The 19,306-nt window shown below is 34.5% G+C and overlaps 1 protein-coding gene across 1 annotated transcript in view; it reads left to right on the forward strand.

The window, feature by feature from the left end:
• Positions 1-4,231: 4,231 nt before the first annotated feature.
• LOC129004798 (transmembrane protein 104 homolog) overlaps positions 4,232-19,306 on the forward strand; it is a 70,194-nt gene continuing 55,119 nt past the window's right edge. The window contains exons 1-3 of the mRNA XM_054433442.1: positions 4,232-4,663; positions 13,381-13,502; positions 14,659-14,764. Coding sequence (XP_054289417.1) covers positions 4,640-4,663; positions 13,381-13,502; positions 14,659-14,764 — 252 coding nt within the window. The 5' untranslated portion in view covers positions 4,232-4,639. The remainder of the gene's footprint in view (positions 4,664-13,380; positions 13,503-14,658; positions 14,765-19,306) is intronic.

Here is a 19,306-nt window from a genome sequence, read left to right on the forward strand (position 1 = left end):
CGTAGATGTGCAAATACGTCTCAGAATATTTAGAAAGGGTACCACTTAAGTACACTTAAGGGCTAAAGTTTGGAAGGCGGCGCTATCTGTTGACATTCGATCAAACTCATTTCCCTGTGTTTACAAATAACATATGAATGTAGTTTGAAATAGTTTTTAAGGTTAACCACAGACTGCAGGACTTAAAACTTCCCCAGAGCAAAGCTGGAATTTATATTTTGTTTCGATCTGTTAACTAAGTCTGGTTAATAATTAAGAGTTTCATATCAATAATAGACAACAAAGTGTTTAAGAATAAATATTTAATTCTTTTTGTCTATGGTTAAATTGATTTACCTTACAACGTATTTTACTGATTATCACAGTTCGATGTGATGAAGTGAATGTTTAAAAGTGATTATTCGCAGGGCAGTTATCAGTTACATTACCATATTATCATGTAATTTACAATGTGTATCAAAATTCCAATTCCTTTATAGTGTTTTCTGTTGTTTGGTTAACTTTCTTATTTCATTTCAATTTAAAATCAAATGCCACCAGTACGACGAAGAACTGTGAGTGGCTGGAGGGAACGCGAACATGACCGCTTGCATCAACCTCTCAATTGAACATTTGATGGGTACATAGTGGTAGTACCACCGTTGTGATAGTCCAATCTCGGACAAATGAACGTTAACTGTTTACATTGTAGTGGCTTACATATTTTTAATCAAGAAAAGACTGCCCGAGACAGTTAAGTTTGTACACTTTGTTGCCATAAATGACAGGTCCGTTAACATCATTTGTGCAATTCACTACAATAAACTTCGGGTTCTTATTGGAAACTCCCAATCTGAAAATAGGACTGTGAGACTTATATCCAGAAATTATTTGGATAAAGTTCGTTAATTCAGTTCTGCCTTTACCATGGTCAGTTCCAAAGCTCATTAAGATGAGAAAGTTCCACAGGGGATCTACAATTGTAAGATCCGTGACACGTTTTACCACCGAGTGGGTCCTCCAATTCCTTAAGAAGGTGTTCCGAGGAATCAAGTGAGATTCTTACGTACATAATAAGAGACAGAAGAAGTGTCTTCTCTAGCTACAATGGTGCTGCTACCTGTGTAGATTTCGCAGCAATTTTTAAAGCTGAAAACAAAGCACCACCTGGCCAAGTAAATCGTATAGTTTTTTCAACATTAATTATGTTAAACGCGTATCCATTATAGATCTGTCGTTAGATCCACTTGCTTACCCTCTTATGTTCCCAACCGGAGACTTGGGTTGGGGCCCCTAATTTAAATACGCCCAAAACAGAACACATCAATAATAAGTAAGTACGACAATGTCACTAGAACCCAAAGGAGAACCAAGCACAATTATAAAAAAATGCAATGAAAAAAATATGCGGGAAATAGGGTCACAATGCCAACCCATTTGCAAATCTTTGAAGACTGTGGCAGACATTATGTAGGGACGAGAGCTCCGAGAAGTCAAGTGAGATTCTTATTTAAATACGCCTAAAACATAACACACCAAAGAAATAATTTAACAATGCTAGAATAAGAGTAGCGATAGTTGGCGTCAAGAGAGGAATTGAGCTACATTATGTCAAAAGCTCACTTTACAGTGTGTGGTTGACATCTACGTCCTCATAGAGTACACCCGCCTACTATACAGAGATAACCAAAGCAATATGAGAGTGATGAATGTAAATTTAAATATTGTAGATTGCTTTTATATTTTTTTACATCATAATATTTTTATATTTCTATAATCAGTCATATAAACTATTTTAGAGTGACTCTTTGATTAAGGTCTTGCTGTTTATGTTTTTTGTTTATTTTTTTATACAAATTTCAGTTTTGCTCGATTTCGAGCAACAGGTTATCTAGTTTTAATAAAAGAGTTAAATTTTGTGTACAATCCTCTAAAAAAAACAAAAACCAGACTAACTATAATGCGTTGCTATGACAACGTAACATCAGCTGACACTACAAGCATGTAATGTGTATGGTACTGTACAGTAATACATTGAAATACATTCAACTTATTTGGCCATGTATCACACACAATTTGGTTGTGCATCATAGAATTCGTTAGGTTAAAAAAATATGTTCATAATTTTTTATTAACATAGTACATAGTAAAGGTGAGCAGTCCGGAGTGTGGGAAATGTTTATGACGATTAGACTAAGGTATCTACAATCCTAAAATGCTATGGGAAGGGAGGGAAACAGGTCCGCGACGTAGGAAGTGGTGAAGGAAGTAGTAAAGGTGAGCAGTCTGGAGTGTGGGAACTATTAATGGGGATTAGATTAAGGTATCTACAATCCTAAAATGCTATGAGAAGGGAGGAAAACAGGTCCATGACATATGAAATGGTGAGGGAAGTAGTAAGGTTAGCAGTGCAGAGTTTGGGAACTGTCTGTGGTATTTATGTATCTGCAATTCTAAAATGGTATTGGGAAGGAGGGCAAACAGGTCTACGACGTAGGGGTTGTGAAGGAAGTAGTAAAGGTGAGCAGTGTGGAGTTTGGTAGTGGATTAGGATTAATGTATCCCCAATACTTAACTACTTTCAGAGTAAACTAATGATTTTCCCCGAGCAAAGTTTGGTCCCCGGGTACTAAAACGATAAAACTATTGATTGGTTAAATTGAGCTGAAATAAACAAAACAGAATAAGTACGGTAATACCAAATACAAACAAATAATCACACCTTATTTTAATATAGTAATAAATTGAAAGAAAAACATACAAATAAGTAGGCAGGGAGTATTATCTATGGTAGGCCTACAGCTGAGGTATTTTTAACATTAGGTATATGGAAAGTACCCTTAGCAATTACTTATAGGGCAATTTATGAAATAATGGATAGTTTTGTGCAAGGTTTCTCGTCATGAGGAACATTTTAAGTACCATGGTTTATGGGGGTGTGAGTTGTAGTTTTCTCAAAAGTTCATGGGTACTTTGGGCTTTATTTATTTATTTTGAAAACTGAGTTTATTAATAAACTTTGCCTATTAGACACAGTAAAAAAAAAACAACTTAAATTTACGATATAAATAACATGTAACATAGATTAATAACGTTGTCCATATAAATGATTTTGAATGATTTTACATGATTCTTTTAGCACTTTTAAGACTATTTCATTTTTTAATTTTGATGGAAGATTATATTTTTTTTTAATTCGTCAAAAAATTTTGTAATAGTCCCTCTTGCACCAATCATTATGCCAATTACTGATATTGAATTTAGATTATATTTGTTTCTTAAATAAGTTTCACATTTTTACTATAAATTTTCCTCTTTTCTTCATCTACTTCTAGGGGTTGGTTTGTTGATGTTTCGAACCTTATTATTGGATCAATTACAATTCCACTTTTAGATTTTTTATCAAAAATTAAAATGTCCAATCTTCTGTTTGATCCACCATCTTCAGTGCAATGTATTTCTTCTACTACTTGCCAGCCTTTTTTTCGTAGTTCTTCTGCGATCATTGCTCTTACAGCATGGTGTCTTGCATTACGCAGTAAGGCACCAAAGGGACAAGAGCCAAGGGCATGCGGAAGGGTTTCAGGCTCCTTGCAATGTCTGCAAAGGGTTCCATCCTGGCTTCGCCCTGGTACGCTGCGTACTGGTACAACACCAGATATCATTTTTAATGAAGTGATCCATTCTCCTGTAGTAAGGCCATTTTTTAAATATATCCATGTGTTGCTACTAGGCACTTCTTTGAATAATTCTATTCCTCTACCTCTAATTACATAAAAAAAAAAAACTTAAGAATAAGTGTTAATAGTACCGGTACTTCAATTATGTTAACTCATTACATTGATTATGATTGATCATGTCAGGAAGATAAATGATTTTTCAAAAGAAGTCTCTTAAACCCTGATTTTTAGGTATATAAGAGCTTAAACATATGCCGCGACAATGCAGAAGCAATACGCTGCGTTGCGCTTTTGTCCACTCTCACCCTTCATTTCCTTGAACGCAACCACTGCTGGTGGCTCGGGCAGCGGAGCGGCGCTGCCGATCCAGTACACTGACTCAACTTCCAACCAGTTCCACTTGTGTATTGGCATAGATTAAACATAGTCCCTTAGTAGATTTCCCATCCTTATGGAACAGCTAAGGGACCATGTTTTATCTCTATGGTATTGGTATTGCGTATTGTCTGTCAGTTTTGTTTTGTTTTGTTATTGTTATTTATTTGTTGCCTTGTCGCCTTGTCAAACCTCAAGCCTCAAACCAAACCAAACAGTGTTAGTCTAGTTTAAGTTTTGCAAATTGTAATTAATTGATCCAAGTTACATTTGATAACAGTTACTATGTAAATTAAATAATTTATTTTAAAGCATTTTGAGTCAAAAAGGATAGCGACCATGTACACTAATTCAATTTTATATTAGGCCTAGGGTATTTTATTTTGAAAATATTTTCTAACCTGATAAAAATGAACCATATCTGACATATTTGCTGAAACCCTGGGCTATTTTATTTTGGACGAGTTTATTTTGTGGACAAGTACATTATTTTAAAACTTATTAGGGTTGTTTATCCTTAACTTATTAAGGCCTAACTTACTTTTTATTAAACAAGGTGGGGTTATTGTTTTTGAACCATCCAACCACCTTTTAAGGTTTTGACTATGTCCGAAACTTATTCATCATTGGTAAGTAGAAATCAGCTTTTAACCCTAGGAAGGTATTGTCATACAGTAAGTTATGACGCTAAGGGTATCAATACGTAAATTTGACGTACATAGGAATTGCATACAGTAAGGCATCGTCATACAGTGTAACGCTAAGTGTATCAATATGTAGGTAGCCTAAATTTGGTGTAGGCCTACTACCGGCCATTTTACTATACACAAAGGGTATTGAAACGTAAGTTTGACATATATGCGTTCCAAGAAACCGACTAGCAAGGAAATAAAGAAACACACTACGACCTAACCAAGGCAGCCATCACAAGGCAAATGACTGCTGAGTAGGGACGTTCCGATACTACTGATAAGTTACCAGTAGGTATCGATACTTTGGGTCCGATATGATTACCCTTGATCATAACAAAAAAAAAAAAAAATCCATAGTAAAAACTTGTAAAAATCTTGGCCAGAGAAAACATCAATTTGTTTAAATCAAAACTGAAAGATGAGAATTGGATGGAAATTTACATGTCTCCTATTGAATATAAGTACTCTAAGTTCCATCAGAAATTTGTTTATTATTTTAATGAGTGTTTTCCACAAATTACTGTTGGAACAGGCTCCAAAAAGAATTGCTGGATGAATAACTTACTAGGTTAAGAGAAGAGAGGGAAACTATTGTTAGGCTAAGTTAAGTGTGCAAGGAATCAAGACAAAGAGTGCAAAGAACTTAAAATTCAACAAAGAAAATTTAAATTTGATATTTTCAAGACAAAAAAAGAATATTATAACAAAAAAATTAAACATTCATCAAACATTTCAAAAACAAACATGGTCAATTATTAACAAAGGAAGTCTTTAACGGCAAAAAAAAGAACAGGAAAATATGTCATTGAAAGTTAACAATAAGATACCGTAGTTAACAATCCAAAAGAAATAACAAATAATTTTAACTCATTTTTTACAAAATCCTCAATGTTACATACAAAATTTTGTAATACTACATCAGACACCTCTTCAAAAAATATATGGCATACAAAATTGTATTTCGAACCAGTAACTGATACCGAAGTAATAACTATTATAGCCTACAATCTTTAAAAAATAAAACATCTGGCTATGACGATTTATCAGTAAAAATGTTAAAAGAGGTGAAAGATGAGATTAAATTCATTTTAATGCACCTAATTAACTCATCATTTGTAACAGGAATTTTTCCAAATGAGCTTAAAATTGCTAGAGTGGTACCTGTTTATAAGAAAAACTCTAAGAAAGATATTTCAAACTACAGGCCAGTGTCAATTCTCCCGGCAATATCAAAGGTATATGAGAAGGCAGTGTACAACAGGTTGAACAGTTTCTTGAACCAGTATGATCTAATTGATAATGATCAACATGGTTTCCGTGCTGGTAGATTGACTGTTACATTCACTAGATAAGGGTTTAAATTCAGCTGGCATCTTCATGGATATGTCCCAGGCATTTGATAATGTAGACCACCATCAATTAATAGCTAAACTTGATAATTTGGGTATTAAAGGAGTCACTCTCAAATGGTTTAAATCATACTTAGAGGAACGTTACCAATTTGTGGAAATATCAACTTTGTCAAAAAATAACATCATCCAAAAAACAAGATCTAATTTATCAAAGATATCATCTGGTGTCCCACAGGGATCGATTCTTGGTCCTCTTTTATTCATATGTTACCTTAAAAATCTTCCAAATTCTCTAAAAGACCCAGGTAGTAAGATAAGTATATGAGTGAAAATTTAAAAACGTACGTTTTCAGGAAACACACTTTGCAAATTTTTTTCCCCTTTTTTCAAAACTTTTATTATTTTTTTGATTTCATTAATATTTGAAGTTTCATAAAATGTCCATGGTAACGCAATATCTTTGGTAGTTTTTTTTTTAAAAGAGCATCTTTAGTGGAAAAACACAAAATCCTGTCACGACCATAACAGACGTTTAAATGAATATTAAAAATGGTTAATATTATTTTTATAACTATGTTTTGCTATAAACTAATTTACTTTTATGACCATTATACATTAAAAAGGTCACTGAGCTTTTAGTATATTTGGTCTTTCTAGAAAAAAATAAAAAACTCAAAAAAATTGAAAAAAAGCCAATAAAATCTTTTTAAGTTTGTATAACTCCGAAAAAACTTACCTGAGACCCGAAAAATCGTTATGTTTGCATAGAGGCGTGCTTCTTTTGTGTATAAAACATTGAAATATGACGATATTTTAATTTTTGAAATTTTTATGACAGAAATCATAAACGTGATGGTCAGGGACAAGCGGTACGGTCGTGAATTTTATAAAACAATCTAAATCTTTCTAAACAATCCTTTAATTATACTATTAGTTATAATAAAAATATGTGTTTCAATTGAACTAAACTGTTCAAATTACAATTATATTAAAGTTATTGTCACGACCAAACACACTATAATCCATAAGGCTGGATAGGTCGTGAAAAAACCCGCGATGGTCGTGAAACTTTGGTCGTGAAATTACGTGTTATTTGGCTCTGTTCTGGCGGTAGCTCTGCACCTCATGTTCGAGGATACAAAGTGGACTTCTAGGTTAATCTAGCAATTGAAATATCTTATAAACAAAAATTAACACCATGTCTACTTCATCGAATGACTATGTACGGTCATGGACACACCAAAATTACAAAAAACACAACCTTTCCTGTATTAATCTTGTAATTCCTCCTTTCAACTCGAAACGACCGGCACTACAATCCTGACGTACACCCCGAACTAGTCTCTAAAACCAACTGACTCCATCAACGCGAGGCTTGCCACTGTCGTGCTCCAAAGTTGAAAAATTTTCCCAAATGGTCGTGACGCCAAATCGAGGGACAGACTTATTATGTCATGGTAGTCAGTTTGCAATGACAATAAAATTATAATATGCTCCTTTTTTGTAAGTTTAATAACCATTGATGACATAAAAATATGGCTTTATATATTGCTGCATGAATAATTAGTCTAAAAACAGCGTGAAAGTTGGAAAATGTACCCTAGGGACACGTCATGGTCGTGAATTTCGAGACTTTAAAAATACGAAAAAAATACCTAGAACCTATTTAAAACCAAATAAATGTGTGTAACATGTTGCCCCCATCCCAAAAAATATTAAAACACATAATAATAAACTACAAATCCAGTAGCTACGAAGTAAAATGCCAGGGACATGAAAACGTACGTTTTTAAATTTTCACTCATATATGCAGATGATATTAATCTTAACACAACTGGGAAATCCCTAACTGATTTAGAAATGTCTGCTAAATCAGAATTAAAAAGTCTGAATCAGTTTTTTAAAAAACCATAATTTAGTACCGGTACTTAATACTAGTAAAACTAATTTCATTCTTTTCCAAACAATACCCCCGCCGCAGCAAACCTGCCGACTAAGCGAATTTCCATTTGTCTGAATTGATTTTCAGTTAAATATATTTTAATAACATTAGGTTTAACGAGTACCTAGGTTTGCTGCTACAAGGAAACTAATAAAGTGTGTTTTTGAGTAAAATATTGATAGCTTAGTACAAAATAAATAAATTTGCCAAGTTTGATCAAAATATATCCATAGACAAGCAAACTACAACATTTGACAATATTCTCCATAAGAATAACATGGGAATTTTAAATTTACAATTTTTTTAATTTTCTCCATTACTAATAATCGAACAAAAATACTTTTATATACGTAATTATTTGTTTTTTTAAGCTCTTTAAAAAGGTCTAAAGAGTAATCGGGAAATTTTGTGTTTTAAGGGTCAAAAGTGAGAAAAGCCAATTTTTACCCCATAAAACCCCCCGTAAAGCCCCGTTCCCATGGTCCGATCGTGCTGGTTCGCGAACTCATTCAAGTTTATCCCGCTTTACACCTTTAAACCAAATTTCATAAAAATCGGACAAAAATTATTCAAGCTATCGCGTTCACGGACGTATAATATATATATATATATATATATATATATATACATATATATATATATATATATATATATATATATATATATATACATATATAAAAATTTTAACGAATGGTGTTTTTGGCCTCTTGGTACATCAAAATGAAAAAGTAAATCGGTCCCGGGTCTAGGTCTTACCGTGCCACCTACAGTAATAGCTACTTCCCTATAGGGAAATTTGCTAAAAAGAGACAAAAATGATAAAAGTATAAAGTTAGATATAGATACAAATTCCATTGCTCAAGTTTAAACCTCAAAACTATTGGGTTTGATAATAGATGAGGATTTTAGCTGGAATAAACATGTCGAGTATTTAATAAAAAAACAATTCTGGTATATTCGTCCTAAGAACAATGTCATATCTCTGTGAAGGATCAGACCTTAAAATGATATATCATGCTCATATTGAATCACATATTAACTATGGAATTAGTATTTATGGTGGGACAAAGAAAAAGAATTTAAAAAAGATTTTGAAAATACAAAAAAAGCTATCAGGATAATACATAAATTAAAATATAACCAGTCCGTCAAATCTTATTTTAAAGGAATGGGCATTTTTACAGTTCACGCCTAATATATTTTTGAAACAATTAAATATTTTTTAAATATTGCTGGGACACAAGAATTGCCTGCGCATAATTATAATACAAGGGGTGAAAATTATTTAGCTAAAGAAAAACCAAGACTTGAACTTTTTGAAAATAAACCTTCTTATATTGGAAACTATTTTTTTAGAAAACTTCCTAGCTTTTTAAAAAAAGAAAAAGACAAATCTAAATTTATGAAAAAACTGAAGGCATTCTTACTTGACCTTGCACCTTACAAAATAGAAGATTATAGTAATTTCAATTTAAAATAATGTAGCCTATAGTATTTTGTTTAAATGTTTCTTATTGCTAATTTAGGCAGTAAGTAACAATAGACACTATTCATTTACGAAAATTTGTACAGTGTGAATAAAGACATCTTGAAAACGGAGTATTGGAACATCGGTATCGGAAAAGTAGTTCCTACAGAATTAGGAGTTTATTTAAGAAATACATTTTTGTTTTAAGTTCAATGGTCATGAATAATTATCTAAGTACATGTTTTTTCGGGTAAAATTACAATATAAAATATAGGTTACGGTCGAGATTTTTAAAAACTTCCCTTATTAAATTGACTTAATAGGTTAGGCCTACTCCGCTGAACGCCAGCCACAATAGCCAGCATAAGTCAAACTGTGTTTAAATGTGTTTACATTTTTGTTTAAATAAATAACACCTTTGTAATTATATATTCGCCTAGGCTAGCCTATTTTATATTTATTCATTTGCCTTTTGGCTGTACTTTCATAAGCGGCACAAATGAAGGTAGGCCTATGCTATCGGTTATGTTAGGTTGGGTTATTGATAAATTACTAGCGCTTTCATTTGTGCCGCTTATGAAAGTGCAACCTGCTTTTTCAAGCTTTCGTTCTGTGTTCATTGTCCAGTTTATTTTTCTGATACTGAGATGGTATCGATACTACACTTCCGATACCATATCGACACCAAGTATCGTATCGAAAGCGGTATCGGAACGTCCCTACTGCTGAGAGCACTGCTGGAAGGAGGGTAGCGTCGGTTGAAGGGGTGGGGGTGGAATGTTAAAAATAACTCACCCTACGTCAAATTTACGTGCGATACCCATCTATGGTTAACTAACTTAAGTTTAGTTAAGTTACCCTACTGTATAAAGGGTAGCTACAGTTCCGCACAGAACCTGCAATAGGTGTAGTTATTGGACTAAAAACCAATTTGATTCAGTTTGATAACTTATTATACCATGATATCAGTTAACTTAAATAAAAAGCAATACCTAATAGGCCTACAGTTTTTTGTTTATGTTAACCTTAGTTTTGTCTCGTGATGGAAAATGGCCTCTGGGTCGTATAAATCAACTAATATAGCCTAGATTTAGATTACGTGTTTGTTGTCAAAACGATCCTTAGTTGAGCAGAGCAAGCGAAGCTCTTATACGTCGACTCTTATACATTTCGTAATATGCAAACTCCTCCTAGACGGCTGAATCAATCGTTTTCAAATTTTGCATGGTGATAAAGACCATATCGGTGAGTGCCAACATCTATATGGCGTTAAAAAAGACTCTCAGGAATCCGCCCCACTAGGTCTCAAAGTTTCAATGTAATCCTTATGGAAGCAGTATTTGACACGTAAACAAAGACATATGATCAGCTGTTGACTTTTGAATGCAGTAGATAAAGAAATAGCTGATAGCATTATTCCACAGATATTAGAACAGAAACGGTATGGATCATAAATATAATCAAATGACGACACTAGGTGTAGATCCGTGACGTAGGAAGTGGTTAAGGAAGTAGTAAAGGTGAGCAGTCTAGAGTGTGGAAAGTGTTTGTTTATGACGATTAGATTTAGGTATCTGCATTCCTAAAATTCTATTGGAAGGGAGAAAAACGGGTCCGCGACGTAGGAGGTGGTGAAGAAAGTAGTCAAGGCAAGCAGTCCGGACTGTGGGAACTGTTTGTGACAATTAGATTAAGGTATCTACAATCCTAAAATGCTATGGGAAGGGAGGAAAACAGGTCCGCGATGTAGGAAGTGGTGAAGGAAGTAGTCAAGGCGAGCAGTCCGGACTGTGGGAACTGTTTATGACGATTAGATTTAGGTATCTGCGTTCCTAATGTTCTATGGGAAATGAGGAAAACGGGTCCGCGACGTAGGAAGTAGTCAAGGCGAGCTGTCCGGAGTGTGGGAACTGTTTATAACGATTGGATTAAGGTATCTACAATCCTAAAATGCTATGGGAAGAAAGGAAACAGGTCCGCGACGTAGGAAGTGGTGAAGGAAGTAGTAAAGGCAAGCATTCCGGATTGTGGGAACTGTTTATGACGATTAGATTTAGGTATCTGCAATCCTAAAGTTCTATGTGAAAGGAGGAAAACGGGTCTGCGACATAGGAAGTGGTGAAGGAAGTAGTCAAGGCGAGCTGTCCGGAGTGTGGAAACTGTTTATGACGATTAGATTAAGGTATTTACAATCCTAAAATGCTATGGGAAGGAAGGAAACAGGTTCGCGACGTAGGAAGTGGTGAAGGAAGTAGTTCAAGACAAGCAGTCCGGACCGTGGGAACTGTTTATGACGATTAGATTTAGGTATCTGCTCCGTTCCCAAAGTTCTATGGGAAGGGAGGAAAACGGAGCCACGACGTAGGAAGTGGTGAAGGAAGTAGTCAAGGCGAGCTGTCTGGAGTGTGGAAACAGTTTATGACGATTAGATTAAGGTATCTACAATCCTAAAATGCTATGGAAAGTGATGAAAACAGGTCCACGATGTAGGAAGTGAATTAGGAAGCAGTAAAGTATGAGCACAGTGTGAGAACCGTCTGTGGCAGTTAGATTAATGTATCTTCAATCCTAAAATACTATGAGAAGGGAAGGAAACAGGTCTATGACGTAGGAAATGGTGAAGGAAGTAGTAAGGCTTGCAGTGCAGAGTGTAGGGACTGTCTTTGGCAATTACATTAATGTATTTGCAATCCTAAAATGCTATGGGAAGAGAGGGAAACAGGCCCACGACGTAGGGGGTGGTGAAGGAAGTAGAAAAGGTGAGCAGTGTTGAGTGTGGGAATGGATTAATGGATCTGCAATGCTAAAATGCTATGGGAAGAGACTGTAGACTTTAGGTTAAAATGATTACGAAGCAAGCATCGATACATATTTTGATACATGCAATCGTTTACAATAGAAATTTACAACTGAGTTGACAACAGCTGATTTTTATTCCATAGAGGCTAAAAACGATTTTTACTCCCTAAAGAGTAAAAATGCTACTTTGGACCCGCAACGCATGCATTAAAAACTAGGCCTACTGAACCTTTGATGACTCCGCTCAATTTTGTGGATGCCTCTGCGAATGCCACCTAGTTAGTACCAATGTAACAATCCCGTTTTCATATAACAGTTCACTTTAGTTGAAACAAAAGTGTTTGTAGTCATTGTTAGCACTAAGTTTGTGACTACAGCTGTTTTGTGCTTGTAGAGACATCTTCAGGTCAAAAATATCTTATTTAAGTTATTTATTTATCTCTACATACAAACAGCAGACCTATAAAAAAAATAACAAAATAGCTACCTAGGGCCTATACTAACAACAAATAAATAATAATGTAACAATCAATTGATAGTCCTAACAAGAGAAAAATTAACAAATAAAAATTGTGAAACTCAACAAATTATAAATAAGTTAGGTAGCATAAAACTCACAACAAAAGTAAATAATGGTGACTCAATAGGCTACATCGGAAAAAGATTAGGCTTAAGCCTATTGATAGGCTGTTGCTCACCAAGGACAGTTAGAAACTTTCTTCGAGCCAGTTTGAAGCCGCTGAAGAAAAGTCCAGTCCTCATCGCTTGACTCTGTTTCCCAGGCGAATAATCCTAGTGAGTGGATTGTTGGCGTCAAAAGATGTTGAACTCTCAGAAGAACATATAGATTGTCAACTACTAAAGTGTAGCGTTGACAGGGTTTCTGGTAATGATAAGAAAACCCATTCTTTATCTTAGTCTAGGCCTTTAATCTATAAACATGTGTTTAAAAACAGATTTAGAAGTAGCCCTATCTCCTAAGCTCTCAAATAATTGTCACTATCCCTGTTATTGTTGAAAATGTCTATTGTGCCTTTTGAAATATCTGAATTACCAAATTAATGTCAACAATCAAGTTTTGTTCTTCTTTCAGACTGGCTTAGTGTATATTTTCAACTTGATCGTAGGCACAGGTGCTCTGACATTACCAGCAGCATTTTATCGCTCTGGATGGGCTTTGGGCTCAATACTTATGTGCATTTTATCTTTTGTTAGGTAAGTATAAAGTTATTTTGTTCATTATAGCCTACTTTCAATTTAAAACCCTAACATTTTTCAAAACTCATTTATAGCCTATGTTGCCTCTTTTAATGCAGATGATGTGGCCAGTCATCTTTTCATCACTAGGCCTACATAATATTCCTCAAAATGATTTAGGCTAGTTTAATCTTTAAAAAAGTAAATACATTTTTTTAAGGTAAAATATTTCAATAGACGTTCATGTAACCCTCTGCAACAGAGTCCCGCTGATACGAAGCATATTAACCTAAATATTGCATCAAAACCAAACTGTTTTGGGAAAAGTATAGTTTATTTAAATAAAAACTAGTTAAAAACAAAACGATTAGCTCTTAATTACTAACCAGAGTGTCTAGCCACTCGGTTAACAGAGAAAACCGAATCAGTTGTGAATTTTGATGATGGAGAAATGTTGGTTGTCATGATTACAGCAGAACTATATTATGTTACCCTTAGGGAATAATCAACCCACGGCACAGGGTGGATTTTGATATAGAATACAAGTTGAAGCTAAATCCAATTAACACAGTTTTATTTTTTTTACCATCATTGACTGGACTTTAATAGGCTAAGATGTTTGTGGAAATAACCGACCGCAGGGGAAATCGCCATAGTCTTCAAATCAACTAAAGCGAACCTCCGGCACGTTGATGTAGGCCTAGCCTATATATAATTATTTACCACAGGCAAGATGATCAAAACTACCTAAGTGGTAAAGTAAACTACTGGTACCTAATTTCGAATCGAATTAGCTTTTTGTACTACCATCAAAAAGTCACAAGGCCAAAGCTTGAACATAGGTGAGATGTATTTAAATAAACTAGTATTTACTTTCATACAATAATTATTATAAGTTGCTTTAGCAGAGTTCAAACTCCGGAAGGAATAAAATAATATAATGTATACCTATAACAACTAAAGAGAATGTTCCCACAAAAAAAAAAAATAATAATTGTGTGCAGGTAAATTACTCATAGATAATTTTGGTTGTCATAGTTTGTTTGGCTTGGTATTTCAATAATATATTTTACATCTGGGTGTTTAACTTAAGGGCTTCTGCCCATACGAACCACAGTTGACTTTGGTATTTCAATAATATATTTTACATCTGGGTGTTTAACTTACTTTTTAGCTATGTCACTGCAACATTCGTAGTCGAAGCCATGGCTACCAGCAATGCTTTGCTCAATTTTTCTAAGGCTAAACAACTCAGAAGGATTGGTCATTATTTAGATATGGTGAGTAGCTTTCTTTTATGATTTTAAGTTTCAAACCTATTATCCTTGTATGCAGGTTTATTTTACAACGTTATCCAGAAGTTTTTTTTTTTTAGACTAATGAATTTAACATGTTTGCTACTACAATAGTACAACATTTTTCATTCACATGGACCAGCGACACACATATGCGACGGCCGGTTTCCACTCATAGACTGTCGCATATTTGCGTCGGGGTTCTAATGTTATTAAAATGCTCATCTTTGTAACGGTCTATTAGAAGGCACTGAATTCCCTGCAGTGGTCTATAGAGATGTCTGACGCACAACTACGTCGCTTGGTCTGTGGATATGATGATTGGTGACGTCATAATGATAGTTAAAAAAACTGGTCTTTACTTTTCTGCATCACTATCGTATGTATGCTGCATTATCCTATGTAGCTTTTATATTCGCTCAGTTATAAACTGTTCTTGAATAATCTGTTTTGTTTACTTACTTTACCCTCAAAACACAAACAAAAATGAACTGTCGCATGTATGCGACGTTTGGTCCATTTCAAGAAAACTATGATAATTTTCACTACCTATTGTCTTCGCTGTAGACCGGGCATCGCAAATATGCGACATTACAAAATGTTATAAAAACTACAAAAGAAAACAAGAATGAATTATTTACAAACACGATTGTAGCGTATTACAATGTAAATTATCACTGTTTTACAGGTTTTCGCCCGTGGTCTGTGTGTACTGTTAACCAAGTGACAGCCGGTCTATGCGTAAGGTTCAAATTTATACCTCGGTCTGTGGCAATGACCACGGCGTTGCATATATGCGACGCTCAGTAGCGAACGTGTTAAAAACCTACTTTTTTAAATGTTGGTAAAAAATACATACATATTTCACAGTTAATTACCTACTTCAAATAAATTACCTACTTCAAATAAATTACGAATTAAATGTGGAATTATAACTAGCACCAGCACATACTTCACAACCTACCAATCTTAGAAATATTTAACATCAAGCTTTGTCATTTATTTTAGGGCAAAATATAGCAGGTCTACACACTTTGTGAGTCTTTTGTGGGGAGATATTGCTTTTCTCATAACAGTGTCATGTTTCCCAATAAGCGGTGAAACACAGTTGAGGAGCTCAACATAGGTCTTCTCGTTCATTTGGTTCATTTTGCAAATACATTCAACAAATTTACATGAGAGAAATTCCTTCTTTTTAGCAACCATTCACAGCTCACTGTCTTCTTGGTTTTTACGACTGTTTCATCTTTCTTGCTAAGGCCCTGTACACATGAGGGCGGCTGCCGCCGCGGTTGCCATTGCGCGGGAACCGCGGCGGTTGAAAGTACAAAGGAGCAAATGGGACCGTTCACATGCAACCGCCCACTTCCAATCAACCGCAACAAACCGCGGCGGTCGTAGATTTCCCTTCGACCGCCGCAGCTCCCGTGCGGTTGAAGTTACTAGAGTTGGCATGAGAGCGTACACATGAGGGCGGTAGCCGCCGCGGTTGACTGCAGTTGCTACTATATAGGATCACAGACATCTGCGCGCTTGCCTTGTGGACATCGCTCTCTCTTTCTGTGTTGGTGAAGTGTGTAGCTGTGGCTGGAGTTGATGTAGTGCTCGTAGTGTAAGTTTACAATGGCCATGTGTGCTGCTGTGGAACCAGAAAACTTTGACACTGAACTGTTCATTAAAGTAGTACAAAAAGAAGATACGTTTAGGACATAAACTAAAAAAGATTGCGTGGCAAGTTAGTTAGTTGAGTATTGAGTTAGTTGAGTTTTTTGTTGAAAAGAATTGTCAAGCGTTACGCTTTTAAAAGAAATTAATTGGGTAAATACAGTACTGGCTGTTGAGCGACGGTCAATTCACACCGCAACCGCAGCGTAAACCTCGACTCCAACCGCTGCCATGTGTACAGGGCCTAAGCAACTGATGTGCAGCTACAGTAAGACTACTTCCTCTATGACAAACTATTTTCTTGAGTTGATAGCTGTCAACTGCAGAATACTGACAATTTGACAAGAAATGTTACAATTGATCATAGCGTATGGAATGGCCTACCATCACTAGATTTATCAAAACAATAAATTAGTCAATCAGATTATTGCATAATAATAGATAATTGCATGTTCTATCCGAAAACATGATAAAATATAGGGTGTTCCATTAAAAATTTAAAAGTTAACCGCCATATTGGAAAATGGCCATTTACAAAAATTGTATTTAATTATTTTTGAACCTCTTTAAAAACAAGGGAATGTTCCCCATTTAAAGTTCACTGTAAAATCACAGCAGTGTTACTGAGATCCCAATGGTGGCACACTTAAAAAAAACACCCTGTATAACTAAACGAGAATACATTTGTGACAGTTTAAGCCCAACAGCAAGTATGTAGCGTAAATAACGGCCAAAATACAGACCATCAAAATAAATAAATTTTCCCAAGATGTTTAACAATTGTGGTTTTTTCAATATTTCCACAATATAATTGTTTGAAGCAAACACCGTATTGATTTAGAGAGTATGCCAGTTTGTTTGCTATTAATACAAAATAAATGGAAGTATGAATAAAAATACCCCCACCTCAGCAAACCTGCATACTAAGCAAATTTCCATTTGCTTGATTTGATTTTCACAAACTTATTTAAATAACATTAGGTTTGACTAGTACCTAGGTTTGCTGCTACAGAGAGGGCAATAAGTATATCTCTTAATAAAATAATAATAGTATGATAAGAAACAAATAAATTTACCCAATTTTATAAAAAATGTATTTATAAATAAGGAAAACATCAATCATTAAAAATCTTCGCTACTAGAATAACATGGGATTTTTTTTTGCATTTTTTAATTTTCTCCGTAACCAATAACTGTAAAAAACATTTTTATGTACTAAATTATTTGTTTTTAATCTCTACAAAATGTTTTAATCATACAATTGTGAGGGTTAAAAATGAAGAAAAAAACTACTGTTACCGACAAAATACCTATAAATCAACCATTCCCATGGCCTTATCATACCGATCATGCTTCGCGGACTCGTTTTAATAAATAAATGTTCGTTTACATGTTTGTACCAAATTCCACTAAGTCGGATGATTTTTGCTCGAGTTATTTTCGTGCTAACGGACATAAATACAGGGTCTCCAATAAACTCACCTAGTTTGAAAATTCATTTATTTATTGTATTAGATACAAATTTTAACGACTGATTCCATAGAGGTGGCTATGCTGATACATTAAATGAAAGGTAATAAAATATAAAAAAAAATAACACTATCAAACCTCAATATGCGAACCATTTGTAATCCTGCAGACATGCAAGCTATTTTTACAAATTTTTATCATTACTATTTTATTTTTTATATTATAATTTATTACCAAATCTACGCTCAAGGTCAAATAGGTGTACGCAACTTATTGCCAACGTACGAAACTAAAACTTTGAAGTATACTCTACACAGCACGAAAAGATCGTGAGGTGTTTTTAAAACTAGGGAGTCTTTTTCGGACACCCGGTATATATACATATATATTTATATATTATAACAATTTGAACCAACAGTATTTTTGGCATCTAGGAATACCAAAATGAAAAAGTAAATCGGTCCGGGGTCTAGGTCTTACCATGATACCTAAGGTAATGGCGTATTCCCTTTAAGGGAAATATGCTAATAATCAGCACATCATTTATATTGAATGGTGTGTGTTGAGGAAACTAATAATCTTTTCATCAATTTCGTTGTCTTGTGCGAGAATTAATGGCGCACTTCAACATGTTGCTCACTAGTCACTGACGTCATTTTTTATAATACTTCTCAACTTCCTACAGATTTGATGAGGACGGATCATACCAAGCGCCCATCGAGTTACAACATTTTGTCTGTTATCTCTCGTCCTCGAGTCAATCCACCAGAGCTTTTCATTGTCTTTAAGATGTTTGATGGCCTAAACAGACCAAATTCCAGACCAGTACTTGTAGTGAAATTTCCATTATTTATGAATTTTTTGTGTTCTTCTATATCAATCCTGTATTTCAATTCATATTCAGCATGTCCTGTATAGATGGGCGCACTTGACATGGAAAAATGACCCGCTGCATGGAAGATCTGTAGAGTGATTGTAATTGGAAGATCCCATTTGCCTGATCTTTCAGCCTGAATAAACTGTTAACTATGTTAAACTGTTTTATTTTTTTTTCATGTGATAGTACTGTACCCAAAGCTTAGCTTAAATGTTTATGTATAAACTTTTGACAGCTTTGGGAAGAGTAGTTTTGCCGTTAAAGGTATATTATGAAGGTATGTTTTTCGGCATGTAAACCTAGATTTATTAAAACAAGTTCGCGAAGCATGATCAGGCCATGGAAACGGTTGCTTTATGGGGTTTTTTTATTAAGAACAGTTTTTTCGTATTTTTGACCCTCAAAAGATACAATTTTTACAACGTATATTTAAACCATTTTGTAGAGCTTAAAACCTAATAATTTAGTACATCAAAATGTGTTTTTAAAGTTATTGGTTACGGAGAAAATTAAAA

Source organism: Macrosteles quadrilineatus, unplaced genomic scaffold, assembly GCF_028750875.1.
Source record: "Macrosteles quadrilineatus isolate MER2022 unplaced genomic scaffold, UCM_ALF_1.0 Scaffold_1__1_contigs__length_201487025, whole genome shotgun sequence".
NCBI classification, from domain to species: domain Eukaryota; kingdom Metazoa; phylum Arthropoda; class Insecta; order Hemiptera; family Cicadellidae; genus Macrosteles; species Macrosteles quadrilineatus.